The sequence below is a fragment of the Nicotiana tomentosiformis genome, chromosome 7 (genome assembly GCF_000390325.3).
Source record: "Nicotiana tomentosiformis chromosome 7, ASM39032v3, whole genome shotgun sequence".
NCBI lineage: Eukaryota > Viridiplantae > Streptophyta > Magnoliopsida > Solanales > Solanaceae > Nicotiana > Nicotiana tomentosiformis.
Window position 1 is genome coordinate 113,983,459 of NC_090818.1, and position 19,632 is coordinate 114,003,090.

General features: G+C 39.4%; 1 protein-coding gene across 1 annotated transcript; it reads left to right on the forward strand.

Annotated features, from left to right (window-relative positions):
* The first annotated feature begins 1,083 nt into the window (after window positions 1–1,083).
* LOC104103329 (uncharacterized) lies at window positions 1,084–8,685 on the forward strand. The gene is made up of 11 exons (XM_009611225.4): window positions 1,084–1,619; window positions 2,699–2,840; window positions 3,191–3,669; window positions 3,792–4,013; window positions 4,117–4,443; window positions 4,568–4,921; window positions 5,026–5,106; window positions 5,183–5,287; window positions 6,585–6,956; window positions 7,627–7,758; window positions 8,066–8,685. Exons 1-11 carry the CDS (start codon window positions 1,299–1,301, stop codon window positions 8,216–8,218), a joined length of 2,688 nt encoding a protein of 895 aa, XP_009609520.1. The 5' UTR covers window positions 1,084–1,298; the 3' UTR covers window positions 8,219–8,685.
* The last annotated feature ends 10,947 nt before the right edge of the window (window positions 8,686–19,632 follow it).

Genomic DNA, 19,632 nt, shown 5'->3' on the forward strand with positions numbered 1-19,632 from the left:
AAGGCAAAACTCTATATTATAACAATTGAAATTTATTGATGAATTTTATGGAAAAAAGGATAAAAAGCAGAGAAAAACAAAGGAAGAAAATTGAGAAAATAATAGAGAAGGAGAGAAAGAGAGAGAGAGAGACGGAGAGAGAGAAAGAGAGACAAAGAGAGAGAGAGAGCAGGGATGAAGATTCCCTATTCAATTCCTAATATAAAGGGATACTCATAAAGTCTCATATATAGTATAAGAAAGTAAAATCCCATTGAGAAACGTCATTGACAACAAGAAGCCCGACCCTACAGACAAACTTTTTAAAACTAAGACTACTCCCAATGCGAAAAATTGCAGAAATATGACACTTTAAGAATTAAGGGGTCGTTTGGCTTGCCTTCCTTATACATTAATTCATGGATAATTATGTATAAAATTTAGCATAACTTATTACAATATTTAGTTGGTGTTTTGGTCTCCGTATAACGTTTTGGACGACTTATACAATGTTTGATTGGAGTTTTGATAACCTTGCATAACGTATACAATGTTTAGTTACTGTATTTTTTTTTATACTTGTATAAAATAATCTTAATTCATGCATAACTAATACCTTTATAATTTAATCCTTGTTTAAATAGTGCTTGAACCAAATGACCCCTAATGCGTAGTTGCAGTTTGTTCCCCACTTGCCTTATGGGTAAACCTTTTGTAAGTCAAAATTTAAAAGCCCAAGAGGCAAACTTTTTGCCCCGCTTGCTCCATGGTCAAACCTTCAACGTCAAGATTAAACATTTTAAACTTAGAAAGTTTGTCCATAAGGCAAGCAAGGTTAAAAATTGAAAAATTGACATTGTATAGCCGCTCTCAAATAATAGCCAATTTTATTTTTTTGTATATATACACATTCTGTATGTTATATACAAAAATTATATAAATTTTATATATATTTTCGACTATCGAATGTAAATAGTTTCTGGCGCGAGCTAAAAGTGATAATACCCCTTAAAAATTCAAGACACCCACTTTTAAGATCATTTTTGTAAATCACCCGTTCCGATGTATGTTGGGCTATATTTGTCCAAAACTTGTTGGGCCTGAAATCAATTTGTTCGAGTACAAAACAGATCCAGTCCAAACCAGTCGGCCCATTATTCAAAGCTCTACCCAGGTTTTCTTCAACATCCCTACTACACTCATGGCGGTTGATTTGCGCTAGTTTCAGCCATCGAGTCCTTCTCTCACCACCAGTCTCTCCCGGCGGCGCGTGTCAAGCCCACCGAACCTTTTTTTCTTACACTTCCTTTTTTACACTAATGGCGGAGTTGAAGAGGAAAAACAGAGGAGGAGGGAGCAGACAAAACAAAGGTCGAAAAGATTTTAAGAAGAGAAAACAAAATTCACATGAAGGCAAAGATGGTAGAAGAAAAGGTCCGCGTTTGCCTAATGCTATGTTAAAGGAGCTTCAATTACCTAAAAGGTCCAATGAATACTCCGATGAAGACATTGCTTCTGATGATGAAGCTGTTAATGATTTTTATGAATATGAAGAAGGGGTTGCTGAAGAAGAATCCAAGAAAAATAAACGATTTGACCCTGTTGAAAATTTCCAGTATGAGCTTCCTGATGATTTTGAGGTACTAAAAGCTTTTTATTTTGTGCTTTTGAGGTCTATTTTTGTAGGAAAGTTTTAATCTTTGGCTGGATTATTTAATGTCTGAGTTTTATTATGGAAGAATATCGTTGGACTCGAATGAATTTCATAGGGAGGAATTAGTCTAGAATATGTTAAAATAAAATTTGGAACCTACATGAAAGGTATAAAAGTTGCAATCCCCCATTGAATGGTGAAAAAAAAAGGCAGTCCGATGCAAGGGTACATCCCGTGTTCACGCCGGGTCCGGAGAAGGGCCGGGTGCGACGTAGACAACCTACCGTAACTCAAGCATTAGTAGCTGCTTCCACAGCTCGAACCCATGACCTATAGGTCACATGGAGACAACTTTATTGTTGCTCCAAGTTCACTTAGATTGAATCCCTGGAAGCAAAAAGTGCCGAAATGTTTTGGACAAAAAGGGGTACTGTTTTTTCCTTTTAAAATGGTGTCAAAGAGTGCACGTCTTATGTACGACAATCTTCAGAAATGGGGGATCAGCATATGCAGCAGGTGCTCACTTTGTGGTAATCAAACCAAAGATGTCTACCACCTATTTTTTCACTGTTCATTTACCTCACAGATATGGAGTTTCTTTTTAAGTATTTTGGAGGTCACATGGACAATGCCAATGACAACAATGGAGTTATTACAGAGTTGGCGTCTAAGAGGTTTAGAAAAGGCAAAGAGGAAAACTTGGAACACAATCCCTTCAGTGATTTGGTGGATAGTTTGGAAAGAAAGAAATGCTAGAGTTTTTGAGAGCAAACTGGAATCTGTAATTACCATTATATACATATGTATATCCTGTTTATTTTTTTGGTGCAACAGGGGTATCGCAAATGACATTGAGGCCATGGTTGACCTTTTGAGCTCATTACACAAGTCGTAATGGAGTCTACTGCTGTAAATACTTCCACAGCACATTCTAATTGCTGAAATCAGTATACTTTAACAATCAGTATTTTTTTTTGATTTGCATTAGCTGCACAAGATGGGAATAGCGAATTCGATTTTTTTGGGCCTTTCATAGATTTATAAGCATTGTACTTTTCTATGTAGGATGAAAATGTATCATCAGACGAAGGAGATGGTGATGAAGACGAGGATGGTCGGAGAGGAGATGATGATGATGAAGAGGACGATGAAAGGCATTCACGATTGTTGCAGGAAATCACTGGACTTCCCCCTGATGCTTTTGATGGTAAACTTGCAATTACTAGTAGAATATGATGTGTTTCTTCAAAGTCAATCCGTTGATATATTTTGTAACAGTGATTTGTATGTGCTACTTGTGTACATATGTGATGTGTTAGTCAAGTAAATTTTAGTATTTTTAAGCTTATTATTATTATTATTATTATTATTTTTTTTTTTTGCAATTCCATGTTTGTTTCCCTTTATTTTGTTGGAGAAGCATGCCTTATTAAGTGCTCCACTTTTCACAAAACCTGGGGAAAAACAGAGGAACTTTTGTCATTACATGGCATTTCTTTGAATACATTGTGTTAACCCATCACTAGAAGGACTGATCAAAACGTGTCTGAATGATAGGCAAGAAGAAGAAAAATGATGTTATTATATCTGAGGCATATCCTGAGTCTGAATATAATCCCAGTCGTGATATTCTGGATGGAGATGGCCGCATTAGCGTCCAGGATCTTCTCGGCCCTCTCCAGGGGAAGTCTGGCTATAGCAAAGTTAGAAAGAGCATGAGTCGGATGGAGAAGAAGTCCATACCCATGCATGCACCTCTTCCGAAACCAGATCAACAGAGATTGGAAAGAAAGGTAGCTTATGATTTTAGCAAGAAGGATGTTACGAAATGGGAACCTCATGTCAAAAGAAACAGAGAAGCAACAACTATCTATTTTGACGAAGATAGGGACGTGGGATTTTCTACTGTAGGAGCTATAGCTGCTGAATTTGAACCACGAACTGATTTTGAGAAAGAAATTGCTTCTCTTGTTAATGACAATGAGATCGTTGAAGCTCATAAAAAAGATGGTGCAAGGCTTCTTGAACTGAATAAGGTATGGAGGTCATAAAATTTTACACCCTTTATTTCATACTAATGGTTTTTCATTTAGTTCTCCTAAAGGAAAATGGTGCCTGTAAATTTTTTATATTATATTAATGTGTACCGCTTTGGCAGATATCTGTAGAAGATGTGAGGGACCGCCAAGACCAGCTTGCTAAGATGCGTAGCCTTCTTTTCCGTCATGAAATGAAGGCAAAACGAGTCAAGAAGATAAAATCAAAAGTGTATCATCGTTTGCTGAAAAAAGATAGATTGAAACAAGCAGGTACTGCAGTTGAAACTGACCCAGAAGCAGCCAAAGAGCAGGCAATGAAACAAGAATTCAAAAGGGCAGAGGTAATTTCTTTCATTACTTGCGTGAACTTACCTAGGGGTCTTTTCTGCTTTTCAGGTTATTTGCTGATTGAGTTTGTCTCTTTTGCGACTAAATTCTATGTAGGAACGCATGACTCTGAAGCACAAGAACAGCTCCAAGTGGGCAAAGCGCATCTTACAACGTGGCTTGGATGTGCAAGACGATGGAACTCGAGCCGCTATTACTGAACAACTGAATCAACATGCCCTTTTGACAAGAAAAGCAAATAGCATGAAAGAGAGTAGTAGTAGTGAAGAAAGCAGTGATGATGAAGACCTTGATGAGACTTCTGATGGATCAGATCAGGATGCTGCAATAAAACTGTTGAAGAAAGCGAAGGACAAGACCTTTGAAGTTTTAGAAGGGGATGAAGAGTTGCCAGCGTCAGGAGTGCTTTCTTTACCTTTCATGGTAATTTCATTAATCTTCCCTTTGCACCACCACTTGCTCTTTATTTTTTGAGGTTTGGAATTTCATCTATGGTTATGCATCTCAGCTTGTTTATGTACCATCTTGAAACATTGTCACTTCACAGGTCCGTGGATTGAAAAGAAGGAAAGAAGCGGCCGATGAAGAAGCAAAGCTTGCTCTAAAAGAGTACGAGTCATCATTGAAGGAATTCGAAGAGAAGAACGAGCCAAAAACTCAAGGAACAAATATTTTGAGTGGTAGGAGAGTTTTTGGAGCTCAAAAAATGCAGCAACTCGAACCCAAAAAGAAAGTGACATCAGACAACTACTATGGTGACAGTGATAGTGAAGGTGAGAGAGATGCCAGAGAAACTGGCATTACTGCTCGTGAAGAAAATAATTTTCCTGAGAGGGAAGTTCATTTTGATCCCAGTTCACTTCGTGAAGAGTCTGAGATTGGTCATGATTCCCTGTTTAAGGTAATTGCATCGTGAACTTCATCAAATCCTGCAGTACCATCTCATATTGCCCTCTTTCCTGCGTTGTTTGAGGTGATTAAAGTTTTAATTTGTTCTGGTTTCAGAGTTTTGAGGACGTTGCGAGAGAACCATGCTCAAAGACATCATACGAAGTTTCCATTTTTGCAGATGACTCTTGGAAAAAGGTTCAGCTTTTGTTTTCTCAAAAATCAATTTTCTTACTCCTTTTAGCAAAGTCTTATTGGTATATTTGGTGAACAGATGAATGATTCTTCAATTAAAGGGAAGCAGGCAAAATCTGCAAATGCAAAAAGTGCGATGGCTTTACAGATCACAGAACCTGTTGCGAGTGAACCTGATGGAAAGGTAATCTCTCTATATGCTGAATCCACAATGCAACTTTCTCTGACCTGTTTGTTACGAAAGCTTTACATTTTGCACCCCTAGTGTTTGCTCTTTTTTTGTGATTTACACCTTATCCTAATCCCAATATGTTTAGTGATTTGCTCCCTATCTCTTTATTTCCTTGCAAAACAATAAAGACACTTTCTTTCTCGATTATTCCTGAGGGCACAATAGGGAAAATACAAATAAGAAAAAGAAAAAATATGGTGTAAAATAAAATAAAGTTATCACATATTAAACAAAAAAAATACTTTTATTTCACCACAGTTATGCATGCAGTGGAGAGTGACAAGAGAAAATGCACTTCGCACTATTTGAGAGAATAGAAATGAAGAGGGTTTTTTTCCTCCACTATCATGAAAATGGCTGTAAGCTTAAATACGAAATGGTGACAGTACATCCAGCAGTTAGACAAGTTGAAGATTGTATATCTTCTATGCTTTATTTTACCCTTTCTTACTTTCCCATTTCTTCTATGTAACTTCTCCAGATTACGTTTCTTAATTGCTAAATCTTACTCTCTTTGTATTTTCTATCTTTGTGATACGATAACAATATCTGCCTTATTCTGCTTCAATGTCAATGTCAAATTAGCAGATTGTAACATCTGCAAAAATAGGGAGAAAATTGGAGAAAGCCCCTTTACAATTGCTTTATTTTGTACCTCAATGTCCATTTTGAAAAATAGGAGAAATATAAATATATTTCTGAACTTTTGCAAATCCACTAGGCCCCTTTGCAGTTGCACTTGCTAAAGCACAAAAGGTTTAAAAGCTATGCAAAAGAATGTGGCATTAGCAAACACCAATTCAACAGAACGTGAATAATAATTAATGAAAAGAAACAAGACAAAGAACATTAACAAAATGTCATTTCCTCTTCGACATTGAGTTACATTAACTTGGTGGGTATCTGATTTGTCTTGTTACTCTGAAAAAATTCCTTAAGCATTGTTTATGGCGAAGGTGCTCAAGAATTTAATCTTGGGACCTCTAGGTTTCATGAGATAGTTTAATGTGTATGCGGTCACCCGGCAAATGTGGTTCCTGCCCAATATGTAATATTGCTTTTTTCCTATCTTGCCCTCGTGGATAATTAAAAAAAGGATGTTTTAATTATTTTACAAGGAAATAGAGAGATTATGGTGCAAATTAAAAAAAGAAAGGCTAGGGGTGTAAATCAAAAAAGAGAGAACACATTAGGGGTGCAAAACACAAAGAATTTGTTTGTTATTGTTGACTCTTAATTCTGCTTGCAGGAATTTGATGAGGATAGTGATACAGATAGTGGAGGAGAAATGGTTGATGGGATTTTATCTTCTGGGACTAAGTCCACATATGAAATCCCATCTCAGGAAGAACTTATTCGGCGTGCTTTTGCTGGTGATGATGTTGAAGACGACTTTGAGAGAGAAAAACAAGATGCCTTGAATGAGGAAGTTCCCGAGCCTGAAAAACCCCTTTTACTGCCTGGTTGGGGCCAATGGACCAATATACAAAAGAAGAGAGGTCCGCCTTCTTGGATGCTTGAAGAACATGATAATGCCAAAAAGAAAAGAGAAGAAGCTCTCAAGAAGAGAAAAGATGCAAATTTGAATCATGTTATTATCTCCGAAAAGAGGGACAAGAAGGTTGGTCATAGACATCTTTCATCCTTTAAACTGATTTAAGAATCAACATTCTCGTGATTGATGTCAATTTGGATTTTAGTTGTTACTGATAGTGATTGCAGACTTATGTGCATGCGTGAATTTTTCTTATTGTATTTGCCTTTCTCCTTGGATTTAAATTAGTGAAACTAAAATCATCTTGGTTACAAAAAAACTTAGCAAAATTAAAATCATCTTCTGCTTCAGTCGAGGTAGCAGTTAAAAGAGAAGTTGGATTGCTAATCAAACAAAGTAAATAAAAAAAGAACAGACAACGGCAGAAAGCAGTAGAGGAGAGTTTCAACTTCACCATCATTCATCTTACAGGAAAGGTTGTGAACCTGCTCGTCTTTTTAGAAACACTATTCTTAACTTTATGTAGATTTGGATACTTTAAATGGTCATGCTGTGTGTGCTGGAGATTTTCCAACACTCATTGAAACACGCAGTAAGGTTATTTTCATTATTTAGCCACACAACAAACTGTTCTTCAGTTTTCCTACACCTGTCTCAAGCCTGTCCAACAGATGCATATTTAGAAAACTTCTCTGTTCTTTACATGTACAGAAGGCCATGCCTTCAATGTTGCTTGTCCTTGCTCATAGTGTACAACTTTTACTGCGATTGACTCAGTTTCTACTTTTCCATGCAGGCTGACAAGTTACACACGCCGACATTACCTTATCCATTTACTTCCCAAGAAGTTTTTGAGCAGAGCATTCGGATGCCTATTGGACCTGAATTCAACCCCGTAACAACAGTTGGAGCTCTTACTCGGCCCGAGGTCCGTCCTCAAGCATACTATCTAACTTTTGTTTGCCTATCTTTCCATATTCTTGTTGTTTCCAGAAGTATATCTGAAACCCCCCCCCCCCCCCCCCACCAAAAAAAATTATGAGTGAGAAAAGGGAAATGCCTGTTAAATTTTAAAATCCAGTTGGATGAAATATATTCTTTTTCTTAGCCCTTTCCCTTTTTTGGGTATAAGATTTTTCTTTGTTACTTTATTTTGGGAGAGGAGGGGTTGAGTTTCTAGCTGTGATCTGGAGGTGGAATAGATGTTATCTTTGCTTATGTTATAATTCTCGCAGGTGGTAAAGAGGAATGGTATTATCATAAAGCCTATCAAATTCGAGGAAGTTGATCCCCATGGAAGATCGGAGGACCACAAACGTGGTGGTATGCAGAAAAAGAAGGGTGGTAAAAGTAAGGGTAACAAAGCCACGAAAAAGAAAACCGTGTAGATTGGAAGCTAACTATTTCGCGACCTTTGACATTTTAAAGAAGGAACCCTTTTGTTGTTTTCTAGCAGTTGTGAGATCCGATGGTCAATAACCAGTGAATTTTCTCGCCATGTCCTTGTTTTGGATCTGTAGTTAGGGGAGCCTCTTTTCTGCAGTTTTGGTCGAAGAATTAGCTGCAGCTTCTTACAGTGAAGCCCGGAGAATTATGAAGATGAGAGGCTTTACTCTCCACGCATGCAGCGCAAAGAGATTTTTGTTGTGTTAGTAAATCTGTAGCACAAATGATGGGGGGGAATTGCCTACGAGTATGGTTACAGTTACGTATTTAATTATTTTTTTTCCTGATACGAATTTAATTATTGAATGTATTATGTTACTAGCTATGCTCGGATTTGAAAGTATTTAAAGTGTATAATTGTTTCAAGTGAAGCAGATGGTATGTATCAGTTTTGTTTCTTTGTGGTAAAGCGTAGATTTGGTTGTACTTTTGTTATTATGACTATCAAGTTTTAAATGGTTATGTGCCCATTATTCTTTAATGTGCATATTTTTTTTTTTTTGAAAATATCATACAATAGAATTTAACATCGTTAGTTTTTCTTCATCCAAACTGAATATTTCTGTGCTTGTAATAATTAGACTATTTTTTACCTTTTTCTTTAGAAAGAATTTTTAAAAAGAATTCAGTGTGGGGTGGGGGTGTGCGAAAATAATTTTTTTTCATCTTAAAAATGCGTAATGTTTCAGAGTAATATTCATTAAAAAGTTTAGTACCGCGTAATGTACCTTGCAGATTCTATTACGAGGAAATGGTTCAGCAGAACTCTTTATAGTTTGAAGAAGAAAATGACTTTATAAAGCTCTGTTGTATTTTATTTTCATTTCTTTTAAGGGTAAAACAAAAATCTCTTGAAAAATTTGACATAAACTTAAAAGATTGTAACGGTGCGAAAAACAATTTAATAATCGTGTGTCCAATCAATAAAAGATGAAATAAGTACACTGCCAAATTTTTTGAAGCAAGCACAAATCTCAAACAGGTGAAACACAATCAGTTTTATCAACACGAAAAGTAATACACGAATCTTGAACTTCTAATCATTTCTAATTATTTTTCTTTAAGAAAAGATTTCGTAGACAAACTAGAGATATACCACTTTAATATAAAGAGATTTTTACCTTAAAAGAAAAAAAAAATCGTATAACTGAATCCCTTAATTGAAGACGCTAATTATGATTTGAAAACCGTTTAATGGAAAATGTATATAACGGAAGAACTTGAATTTAAAGTAAGAAGCCTTAATGGATAAACATGAAGTACTAATTCCATCGGTAGATTGTTTAGTGAATTAAATCTTTTTTTTTTTTCGGTTTGATTGCGTCCCAAATGTTTCTAGTTATCTTGTTTTTTTTTAAATTTATTGAATGTTCCTTTTTTGCGTCTCACATTCCACTCACAAAAGAGCTTAATTTCATGATATGGAAAGAAATGAAGAAAAATCACGAAAAAGAAGCATGGATTAAGGACCTAAAATGCAAGCTACTAAGGTTAATAAATATTTAAGGGGTACACAAACATTAAAAGACAAATAATATGGACCGAATCTTGTAAATTGCGAGGAAAAAATAAAATTAGGAAGCCTAAAATACATAAAGGAAGCATAGGTTAAGGACGTAAAATGCAAAAGCTCTCATAAGATTGCACACTATCAAGCACCTATATCAAATTATTTTTATGCTCGAGTGTGTTTTTCAATTAGGTCCCTCATTAAAGCTGATTATACATACAATTTAGAAATGCACATACAACGGAGACGTCCAATTAACGTTAGCTCCGCTATATATATAATTCCGGCACACGGCGGACATCGGCTGTCATCGGCGGTGGTGCATTAGGCGGCAATGAGGCGGCAACCACCGGCACGGGTGGCCAATTATCGGGACACGACGGAGGAGGAGGTGCACCTGAACTAGTTTTACAAGAGGGAGCAGAGGGAGGAATTGGGACAAATTTTGGTAACATATGACGAAAATCTTTTATTTCCAATAGCTTTCTAGGAGTAGTTGCATGGATTGAAGAATAGCAAAGAGTTGTGAAAAGTAAAACAAGAAGGATTTTCGAAATTGCACTTTGTTTGGTCATTATAGAGTAATATTTAGTACTTATAAATATATATGTAGAAGAATGGTTTTACTAGCGAAGGAGCTATATGTTGTATATATAGTTCAAGAAATTAAAGAATGTAACAAAATTTGTACAGGTAATTGTTGAGTTGGATTTATTATTTACTGACCTTCTTTTCTGGTGGAAGATATGATCATTAAAACATTCCTATTTGGACTTATTTCGTAGGTCAAAAGGATTAGGAAGATGGGGAGTTAATTTATTACTTTTTGCCTTTTTATTCAGGAGAAATAAATTATGTTATGTAACAGTTGAATGATTAATTGAGTTTACACTGATTAAAAAAAAAATGAAATATTCTCAATTTTATGACAAATCTGATCTCATGGCGTGTTCTGATTCTCCACTGACTTCAAAGATATATGTACTTTTTATTTTATCTTCGATGTTATTGCTAGAGATGCACACATGATTTTCATTCGTATGGAATTAGAACGAATTTGGCGATTAAATTCTTGTTGGATTGCAAATGAAAAACAAAATAACAAAGATTCAACAAACCTAAGGATTTAAGATATCTTCAATCTTTGGATCTTGGTCCTTGAGGCTGCAGCATCTTTGTTCTTGAGAGAGATGGTGGCTAGCACATGAGAGAATATGATTTTTGAATTTGCAAGTGTTAGGAAAAGAAATCCCTTGCCTCATGTTGATAATATGTGTGTGTGAGGTCATCAAAGATGATGCAATAAAGTGTCCTTTAGTTTGGCCTTAGCAAGCTACAGCTATGGTGTTGTACTGCTGCCAGATGGTACAGTGCAACACCTTTTACAACTGTAGAGTTGACTGCACGACAACCAAGGAAACTGATCTTTATCTGTTCCCTCTGCTATTCCCTTATCTGATTTCAATGAGAATTGAACCAGGCATCTGACTAGTTACTCTGAATGCAAGAAAATTAATTGTATCACGTTCCTTATCTGGTTCTCTCGTGAAGTTTGTCAAATCATCAAAACAAAAGACGCATAACTTATAATTTTTAACTCCTAAATTTTAGGAAAAATCATCAAATTATAATTTTGTCTAATGTAAAATCTATTTTTAAAGGGTAAAAAAGTCGGATGACATTTCGCTAAGGAGTTTCGTGCTTTTAATATAGTATAGATAGATATATATCGATATATATTATACATGAATTATACATTCACCGGCTATTTTAAATTTAGGCGCTTAAGTAGGTGGCATTATATCTTTGTGTGAAATATGTAGATGAAACTGAAAATTACGAGATGAGAGAGAATTGTTTGACCAAGAAATATAATCTCTGGTTAAACTATTAAATTTATATAATGAAGGGTTAAATCTAGTTAAGGATAATAACTCTAGATATTAGGTACATGGATGTACAGTGGGAAAGATAGAGTTTGCATATGATTAATGGCAATAAATATGAAATTTCTTTACAACAAGAACATTAAATGAGATATATCTAGCAATAAATGTCAATAAATGGCATTTATATAAATAAGGAGAATGATTCACCTGATAATGAGTTGACAAGGAGAATATTCTGCCTGGCAACAGTGTGTGACAAATAGATCCAAGATTCGTATGAACAATCCTTGGATCTGATGGAAACGTGAGGAATAATATGAACGAGAATCTTTACAAAAAGGTAGTGTTTGTATCCTTTGAGAGAGAGTCTTCTTCTCAAAAAGTGTTCTTATCAAATGAAAAATTACCCCCTCACTCCTTATCTCTTTTTCTATTTATATGGGACATGTCCCTAGTCAACCCTAAAAGGACAAGTACAGAGAATATTCAATGGAATATTCTCTTAAATATCTTATTATAAAAACTAGCCGTTAGCATTCTGTTCTTGATACTTGACCTCGACCGTTATCGACCGCCAGGCCACGAGTCCCACTGTTCACTAGTCGACCTTGGCCGCATCATTTTTCATAACATCACTTCATGCTAAATTCCCTTGGGGCAGATTTTGACCTATACAGTTACTCCCTCCGCTTATTGAGGTCGACCTTGGATGACCTCAATGAGCGGACTCTGGTAGTTATGGCTGAGAAGTTTGGGCAAGCAGGTCAAGTAGTAGCATTTTAGATGGGGTGACAACATGGCATTCCGTGAGCCGCAACCTAGGGTCATGTCGATTCAGAGTGACGTCATGTCATCATGCATCATCATTACGCATTTTCCCGATACCTTGCGTCGTGTCCCATGCCTCTGCCGTTTCAATTCCTGAGCTGTGTAATGATCACTTGCTTTCTCGATATTGATGCTTGAATTCTTATAAATAGAGATACATAATCCTTTGCCTTATTCTTTGCAATCTAAATATTGGATCTCTATACCTTCTTCCTTCTTGGTTCAAAATACTTGCCCTCTTGATTTTACTACCGTATTTTGCTTTTATTGATTCCGGTGGGTTCTGCTACCCTTGACTCTTCTGTGTATATACCCCATTTATTCGTAAACAAAGATGGTTAACGTGTCTTATAGTTCTGGAAGGTTACCTGACCCTATTCCCTTAGCGGTGCGCATGCCTCCCCATGACGATAGGGTTGCCATTGTTGCGGAGGATGAAAGCTTTCCTATGGTGGAGGAAATAATCCCTCGTAGCGAGAAGGCTAGATCTGACTTTTCAAAGTTTCCCGAGGACGACCTTGAGGCCTCGTAATCGGTGATGGATGCGGATGCTCTTGCTAATTTCAGAGCGAAGTTCAAAATTTCGGCCTACATCGACCTTGTCCCGGCTGGTTGTGATGTAGTGCAGATTCATCGCCCTGGATACTGCGCATTCTACGCGTATCCATTCTATGTGGGCTACTCCTTTCCCCTTCTCCCATTGACGGAGGAATTTTGCCGCTACTACGGCGTCTGCCCGACCCAACTTTCACCTTACATCTACAAACTTATCCGCATGTTGACGAAGTACGCAGAATTGGACGGCCACGGGATCTCTCTTCGCCACCTGATGCACCTCTTCGCACCTAATTTCTATAGAGGGACGATGTTGCATCTTCGTCATCGAGGGAGTAAGAGTTTGGTAGTGAAGATAGACGATAAAGAAAATTGCCGATTCTGGCTTAGCTACTTCTACGTCAAGACCGAGGACGTGGTGGCAAATGCGAATGGATTTCCTGAGGAATGGAATTATGCCCGTAAGTATTTTTTACTAAACGCCTATTTTGCTAATTTTGATTATAGCCTAACATTCTGCCTTTTCCTCGTTCAACTGAGACTTCGCCCCCTCCTTTGGTTACGGATATTCATGACTGGGTTAGCCAGGTCTTGCCTCACATAGTGGAGATTCGCAAATGGTCAGCCTTTTCCAAGAAGTTCAGGCCCAAGCTTTCAGCGATCGGTGAGTTTGCCCGTTTTGAATCTTTATTGTCGTTGCCTTCTCGCTTGCTTCTTATTGTTTTGTGGGGATTGACCTCTTAATATTTTTTTCTTCTATTTTGTTTCTAGCTCGGGGATCCTTGAGGAGATCGAAGCCCCCTACTCCTGCGTTTCGCCAGATGAACACTATAACGGGGTCCGCCCCTACTATGACTGTGGCCAAGCTTGCCCGGCCATCCACTTCTATTCGGCCTCCAGTTTTGGCTAGATCGGCTCGATCGTCGACAACTTAAGTACCAGAGACTTAGTCCTCTCCCTTGCTTCACTTAATAGATGAAGAGTCTTCACCGAGCTCAGAGGATTTGGTCCCTCGTAAAAGGACGTCGGTGGACATCGACGATGGGATGATCCGAGCCATAGATTCTACAAGGAACGAACGCGAAACGACCTCCATTGTGCCTGAAGACGGTGTAAATTTTCCGTCTGAGGTCCTGCCATCAGTGGAAGCCGCAGAGAGCGTGCCATTTCCTGATGCCAACGTCGGAACTGGTGGAGTGTCCGTGGAGGTTCTGGGTACTGTGCGGTGAGATGCGCCATCGTCCTTGCGGCCAATTGATGTTCCCACCTTATTTACCGATGAGAGAGGTAAGGGGGTTGCTGAGGATGGTTACGAGATGGGCTCCGATATGGACCCTGAGGAGGTTAGGATGATGGGAGAAGGACTCACCCATCTCGAGGTGAGATTGGAGGGAACAACGCGGACCATTGCGATCCATCTGCACCGAGATCTGCTAGTTGATACGGAGGACATAGTCCCTTCTTTTGTTCCCCTATGTTCCGACATGGAGGGTAAGACCCTCGAGAAACTGAAGGATTCCACATTGTCGAGGAGCATAGCCGGTCTTGCTCTCAGGGTAAGTTGGGTATTTCATTTGTATGTTCGTTCATGTCGAATCTGATTTTATTCTTACTCACTCTGGTTTTCTTTTCAGACCATGATCTTGGAGATCGAAAGCTCCAGCCAAGAGGAGAGGCGGAAGGCCATTTTCCGAAAGATAGAGCGGAAATATTGCGAGTATCGTGGTAAGCACCGCGAGCTTTGCAGGCGGTTTGGTGGGAGTAGCAACTTCCGGGCTCTCTGAACGAGCTAAAGGAGAAGGATGGCGAATTGGTGAAAGTCATCGAAAAATATAGTGAGCTCAAGGGGGTGTTGAATGACAAGGAAGAGGAGCTCGAGGTGAGCAGGGGAGTCGAGGCCCAATGCGCCGACCTTCAAGTCTAAGTGAGCTCGCTGCGGGCCAAGCTAAAAAAAAGTCTAATCAAGGCAGATGCTCTGGGTGGTGAGCTTGCTGAGAGGATAGCAGACTTAGAGAAGTCAGAATCGGATCGGTTGGCGGCTTTGAGGCAAGTAGAGGCATCGGTGGCCGTAATCCACGTTCTTCGTTCAGAGCAGGCGAGTGATTTAGAGACAACGAGTCTTAGAGAGGAGCGACTCGACGAGCATATAGGGGAGTTGGAGGAAGAAAATTCGGGCCTTAATGAACGAGTTGTCTCCCTTGAAGCCGAAAAGTCCCAGTTATTGGCTCAACTGTCCTCTTCTTGCGCTTTTGCCATTCCTGACATTCTGCGGGATCTATAGAGACTTGATGGCGGCAGGGAAAGTTTCTGAGACCGACTTCGAGGATGCTCGTGCTAAGGCACGCTCATCTCGGACTGCTTGTGGCTATGATCCTGCTACACCGGAGGCTAGTGATGGCGATGAGAGCATAGGCATGGACGAGATTGAACAAGATGCCTGGTATGAGGATGAGTATCCCGAAGGCGGTGGCGATGGTACTGGCGGAGAGGCAGGTAGAGATGACCTTGGCATTCAAATGGATGGCATTGCTGGGTTAGGTGACGAGTAGTTGTCTTTATTTCTTTTTGCTTGTAAGTTTTGTACATATTTTTGTGGGCATCTGTTGTAGCCTTTGTAAAGAATATATTTTACGAAATGCCATTTTCGTTGCTCGTACCTGACTTTTTTCCTTCTGTTCGGGCTTGTATGCCTCTTTCTTTTATTTTTCCGTTTGGTCGCTTTAGTCGTAAAACCTTGGTTTATTTGTGTTCAACGAGGTCGAAACAGAACATATTTTTGGTCATGGCCGGGGGCCGGTAGGTGCTAATTCGAATGAGGTCGAATGTAACTTATACTTAATTAATTCGAAACGAGGTCGAATGTAACTTATACTTAGTTAATTCGTGCAAGGTCGAATGTGAGAGCGAGGTCGAATGTGAGTTAATTCGAGTGAGGTCGAATATAACCCGTACTTAGTTAATTCGAGCAAGGTCGAATATGAGTTAATTCGAGCGAGGTCGAATGTGAGTTAATTCGAGCAAGGTCGAATGTAACCCGTACTTAGTTAATTCGAGCAAGGTTGAATGTGAGTTAATTAGAGCGAGGTCAAATGTGAGTTAATTAGAGCGAGGTCGAACGTGAGTTAATTCGAGCGAGGTCAAATATAACCCATACTTATTTAATTCGAGCGAGGTCGAATGTAACCCGTACTTAGTTAATTCGAGCAAGGTCGAATCTGAGTTAATTCGAGCGAAGTCGAACATGAGTTAATTCGAGCGAGGTCGAACGTGAGTTAATTCGAGCGAGGTCAAATGTAACCCGTACTTAGTTAATTCGAGCAAGGTCGAATGTGAGTTAATTCGAGCGAGGTCGAATGTAACTTTTACTTAATTGTGGCCGGGGGGCGAGTAGGTATTGAGGCAATGTTACTCTAGTGAAAATATGGGCAAACTTCATGCATTTGTATTTTGTTCATATACTTGGAGAAATTAACATGTTTTTCGGGCTGGCATTCCAGTCCCAGTTTATCTAGTCCCTTCATTGGGCGACCTAGAGAAGTGTTGAGAGGTTGGGCAATGAACTGACTGTCCAGTGCCTTCTTCCATTTATACTTCAACTTAAAGTGTCCCCCTTGTCGCCTCGTTAAAAACCTCCTTGAGAAAACCCAATTGAGACAAAACTCAAGTGAGGGAAAAAAGAGTACGACTTGAAGAACGTTTTTTCTTAAAAGTTGAAGTACTTGAGGTGTGTGATGTTCCAGTTGTTTGGTAGTAGTTTTTCTTCTATTGTTTCTAGTTAGAAAGACCCTTTGTTTGCTGTAGCCGTGATTTTGTATGGACCATCCCAATTTGTTCCCAGTTTGCCTTCCCACGGGTCTTTGCTTGCTTGTGTTTTGGCTTTGAGCACGTAGTCCCCGACTTTGAGTGGTTTGATTTTGGCCTTTTTGTTATAATAGCGTTTTGCCTATTATTTTTGGGCTACCATCCTTATGTAGGCCATATCTCTCTGTTCTTCGGCTTCATCGAGCTCTTGCCTTCTGCTTTCATCGTTCCCCGGCCTGCTCTATTGGGAGTATCTCAAACTGGGCTCTCCGACTTCGACTGGTATTACCGTATCCGTCCCATAGACTAATGAGTAGGGTGTCTCTCCTGTGCTCGTCTTCGGCATTGTACAGTAGGCCCAAAACACTTCTGGTAATAACTTCGGCCATAGTCCTCAAGCTTTTTCTTCATGATGTTCAATATTGATTTATTGGAGGATTCCGCTTGCCCGTTGCCCGTGAGATGGTACAGTGTTGAGATTATTCTTTTGATATGCCACTTCTCAAAGAATTCGACGACTTTTTTTCCAGTGAATTGGGGTCCGTTGTCGCAACTGATCTCTTTGGGGAGGCCGAAGCAGCACACGATGTTTTTCCATATGAAGGCGATCACTTCTTGTTCGCGTATCTGGGAGAATGCTCCTGATTCTACCCATTTAGAAAAATAGTCAGTTAAAACCAAAAGAAATCGTACGTTACCTCGCCCCGCAGGGAGGGGGGCAATGATGTCCATTCCCTACTTGATGAACGGCCAAGGGGAAGTGACCGAGCGGAGGTGCTCGCCTGCTTGATGGATCATTGGGGTGTATTTTTGGCATTGCTCGTATTTTTTCATGAAGTCTGCGGCCTCTTTTTTCATAGTGGACTAGTAGTAACCTGCCCGTATGAGACATTTGACCATAGCTCGATTGCCAGAATGAGCTCCGCAGTGGCCTTCGTGGACTTCTTCTAGGACGCGCCGTGTTTGATTCGGACCTAAGCATTTCACCAGGGGGCCGCCATACGTCCTTTTGTATAGGTCGTTATGAATGATGCTGTACCTGGATGCTTGTATCCGAAGTTTCTTGGCTTCCTTTTTATCATTTGGAAGTACGCCATCCTGCAAGTATGTAACAATACGGTTGCGCCAGTCCCAAGTTAGATTTATGATCCTTACCTCGATTTGATCTATCGATGAGTGGAAGAGGGTGACCATTTTTCTTTCTCCGATTATGCTCTTAGTAGTTGCTGCTAATTTGGCGAGGCCATCTGCTTCGATATTTTGTGCTCGAGGAATCTGGTCGAGCTGACATTCATCGAACTCGGACAGTAGTTTATAGATCTCGCCCTGGTATTTTTGTAACCTTTGCTCTTTGATCTGGAAAGTCCCTGTGACTTGGTTGATGACGAGTTCAGTGTCGTAGCGTAGTACGACCCGTCTAGCCCCGTACTTGAGTGCTAGCCTTAATCCTGCAATCACGACCTCATACTCGGCCTCGTTGTTAGTCATATCCGGGCACCTTATGGACTGGCGAATCACTTCGCCTGTCGGGACTTCGATTACAAGTCCTAGTCCGGACCCTGACATATTAGAAGCGCCTTCGGTGTACAAAATCCATAGATCTATTGTTTGTGAAGCGTGGGCGGCTTCTTTTTCGACTTCGAGCATTATTTTTGCGCTAAAGTCGGCGACGAAGTCGGCAAGGACTTGTGATTTTATCGTCGTTCGCGGTTGATATGTGATATCATGCTCGCTTAATTCTATGGCCCATTTGGCTAACCTGCCCGATAGCTCGGGCTTATGCAAAATACTTCTCAAGGGGAAAGTTGTGACTACCGAGATGGGGTGGCACTGGAAGTAGGGTCTAAGCTTTCGTGAAGCTACGACAAAGGTTAGGGCTAATTTTTTGAGGTGGGGGTACCTCATCTCGGTGTCGACTAAGGTTTTGCTAATGTAATAGATGGGAGATTGCGTACCTTTATCTTCTCGGACCAGGACCGCACTCACCACCACTTCAGATACGACGAGGTAGACGAGGAGGCACTCCTGAGGTTCCGATTTGGAAAGCAACGACGGTGATGACTGTCACACCCCTTTTATACCCCCAAAAAGATATATGTGTTATGGATTGTTGTAGGTTAAAGAGTTTTTTCAATTAAAGTGACAAATTTGAATAGGGATTATTTTATTTACAGAGTCCCCACTTGGAATTGATTTTTTGGGTGTTCCAAGTCACCTTTTATTTGAATCCCTAGTCAAAGGAAGGTTTGACTCTATTATTATTAGTGTGCGAAAACAAAGTCCGGGTAAGAAATTTTGTTGACCGGGGAGAAGGTGTAAGGCATTCCCCGAGTCCCGTGGTTCTAGCACGGTTACTTTATTGACTACAACTTGGCTTGAATTAATTTTAGATAAACTGTGATTTATTGGTTTCCATGTTTTATGTGTCCGCTTTTATATTAAAATATGGAATTATCTTTGAAACGAATCACGTGTGTGAATCCGTTTTGTTTATTGTGCCAAAATCATGTCACGTGTACGTGCACGCAATTACTAGTATTTTTATTATATTTAAGGTTGTTTCGCCCAAAGTTGCACGAACACATACCTTGATTTTAGTTTTGGGAATCGTAATTATGTCACGCGAACGTATACATAATCACGATGATTCAATTAATTATGAGTACGCCTAAAGCATTCTAGTGCATTCATGATTTGTTTCTTTCCTAAATTTGAGATTATTGTGAAGGCCATGAATTATGGAATTACTTTTGGAAAAAGTGTACGATTTTAG

Excerpts from the sequence above, each read along its gene's own strand:
- LOC104103329 (XM_009611225.4), top strand. The coding sequence starts at position 1,299 with ATGGCGGAGTTGAAGAGGAAAAACAGAGGAGGAGGGAGCAGACAAAAC. Across the intron at positions 5,107-5,182 it reads CAGATGACTCTTGGAAAAAG|ATGAATGATTCTTCAATTAA; the intron begins GTTCAGCTTTTG and ends TTTGGTGAACAG. Across the intron at positions 5,288-6,584 it reads CGAGTGAACCTGATGGAAAG|GAATTTGATGAGGATAGTGA; the intron begins GTAATCTCTCTA and ends TTCTGCTTGCAG.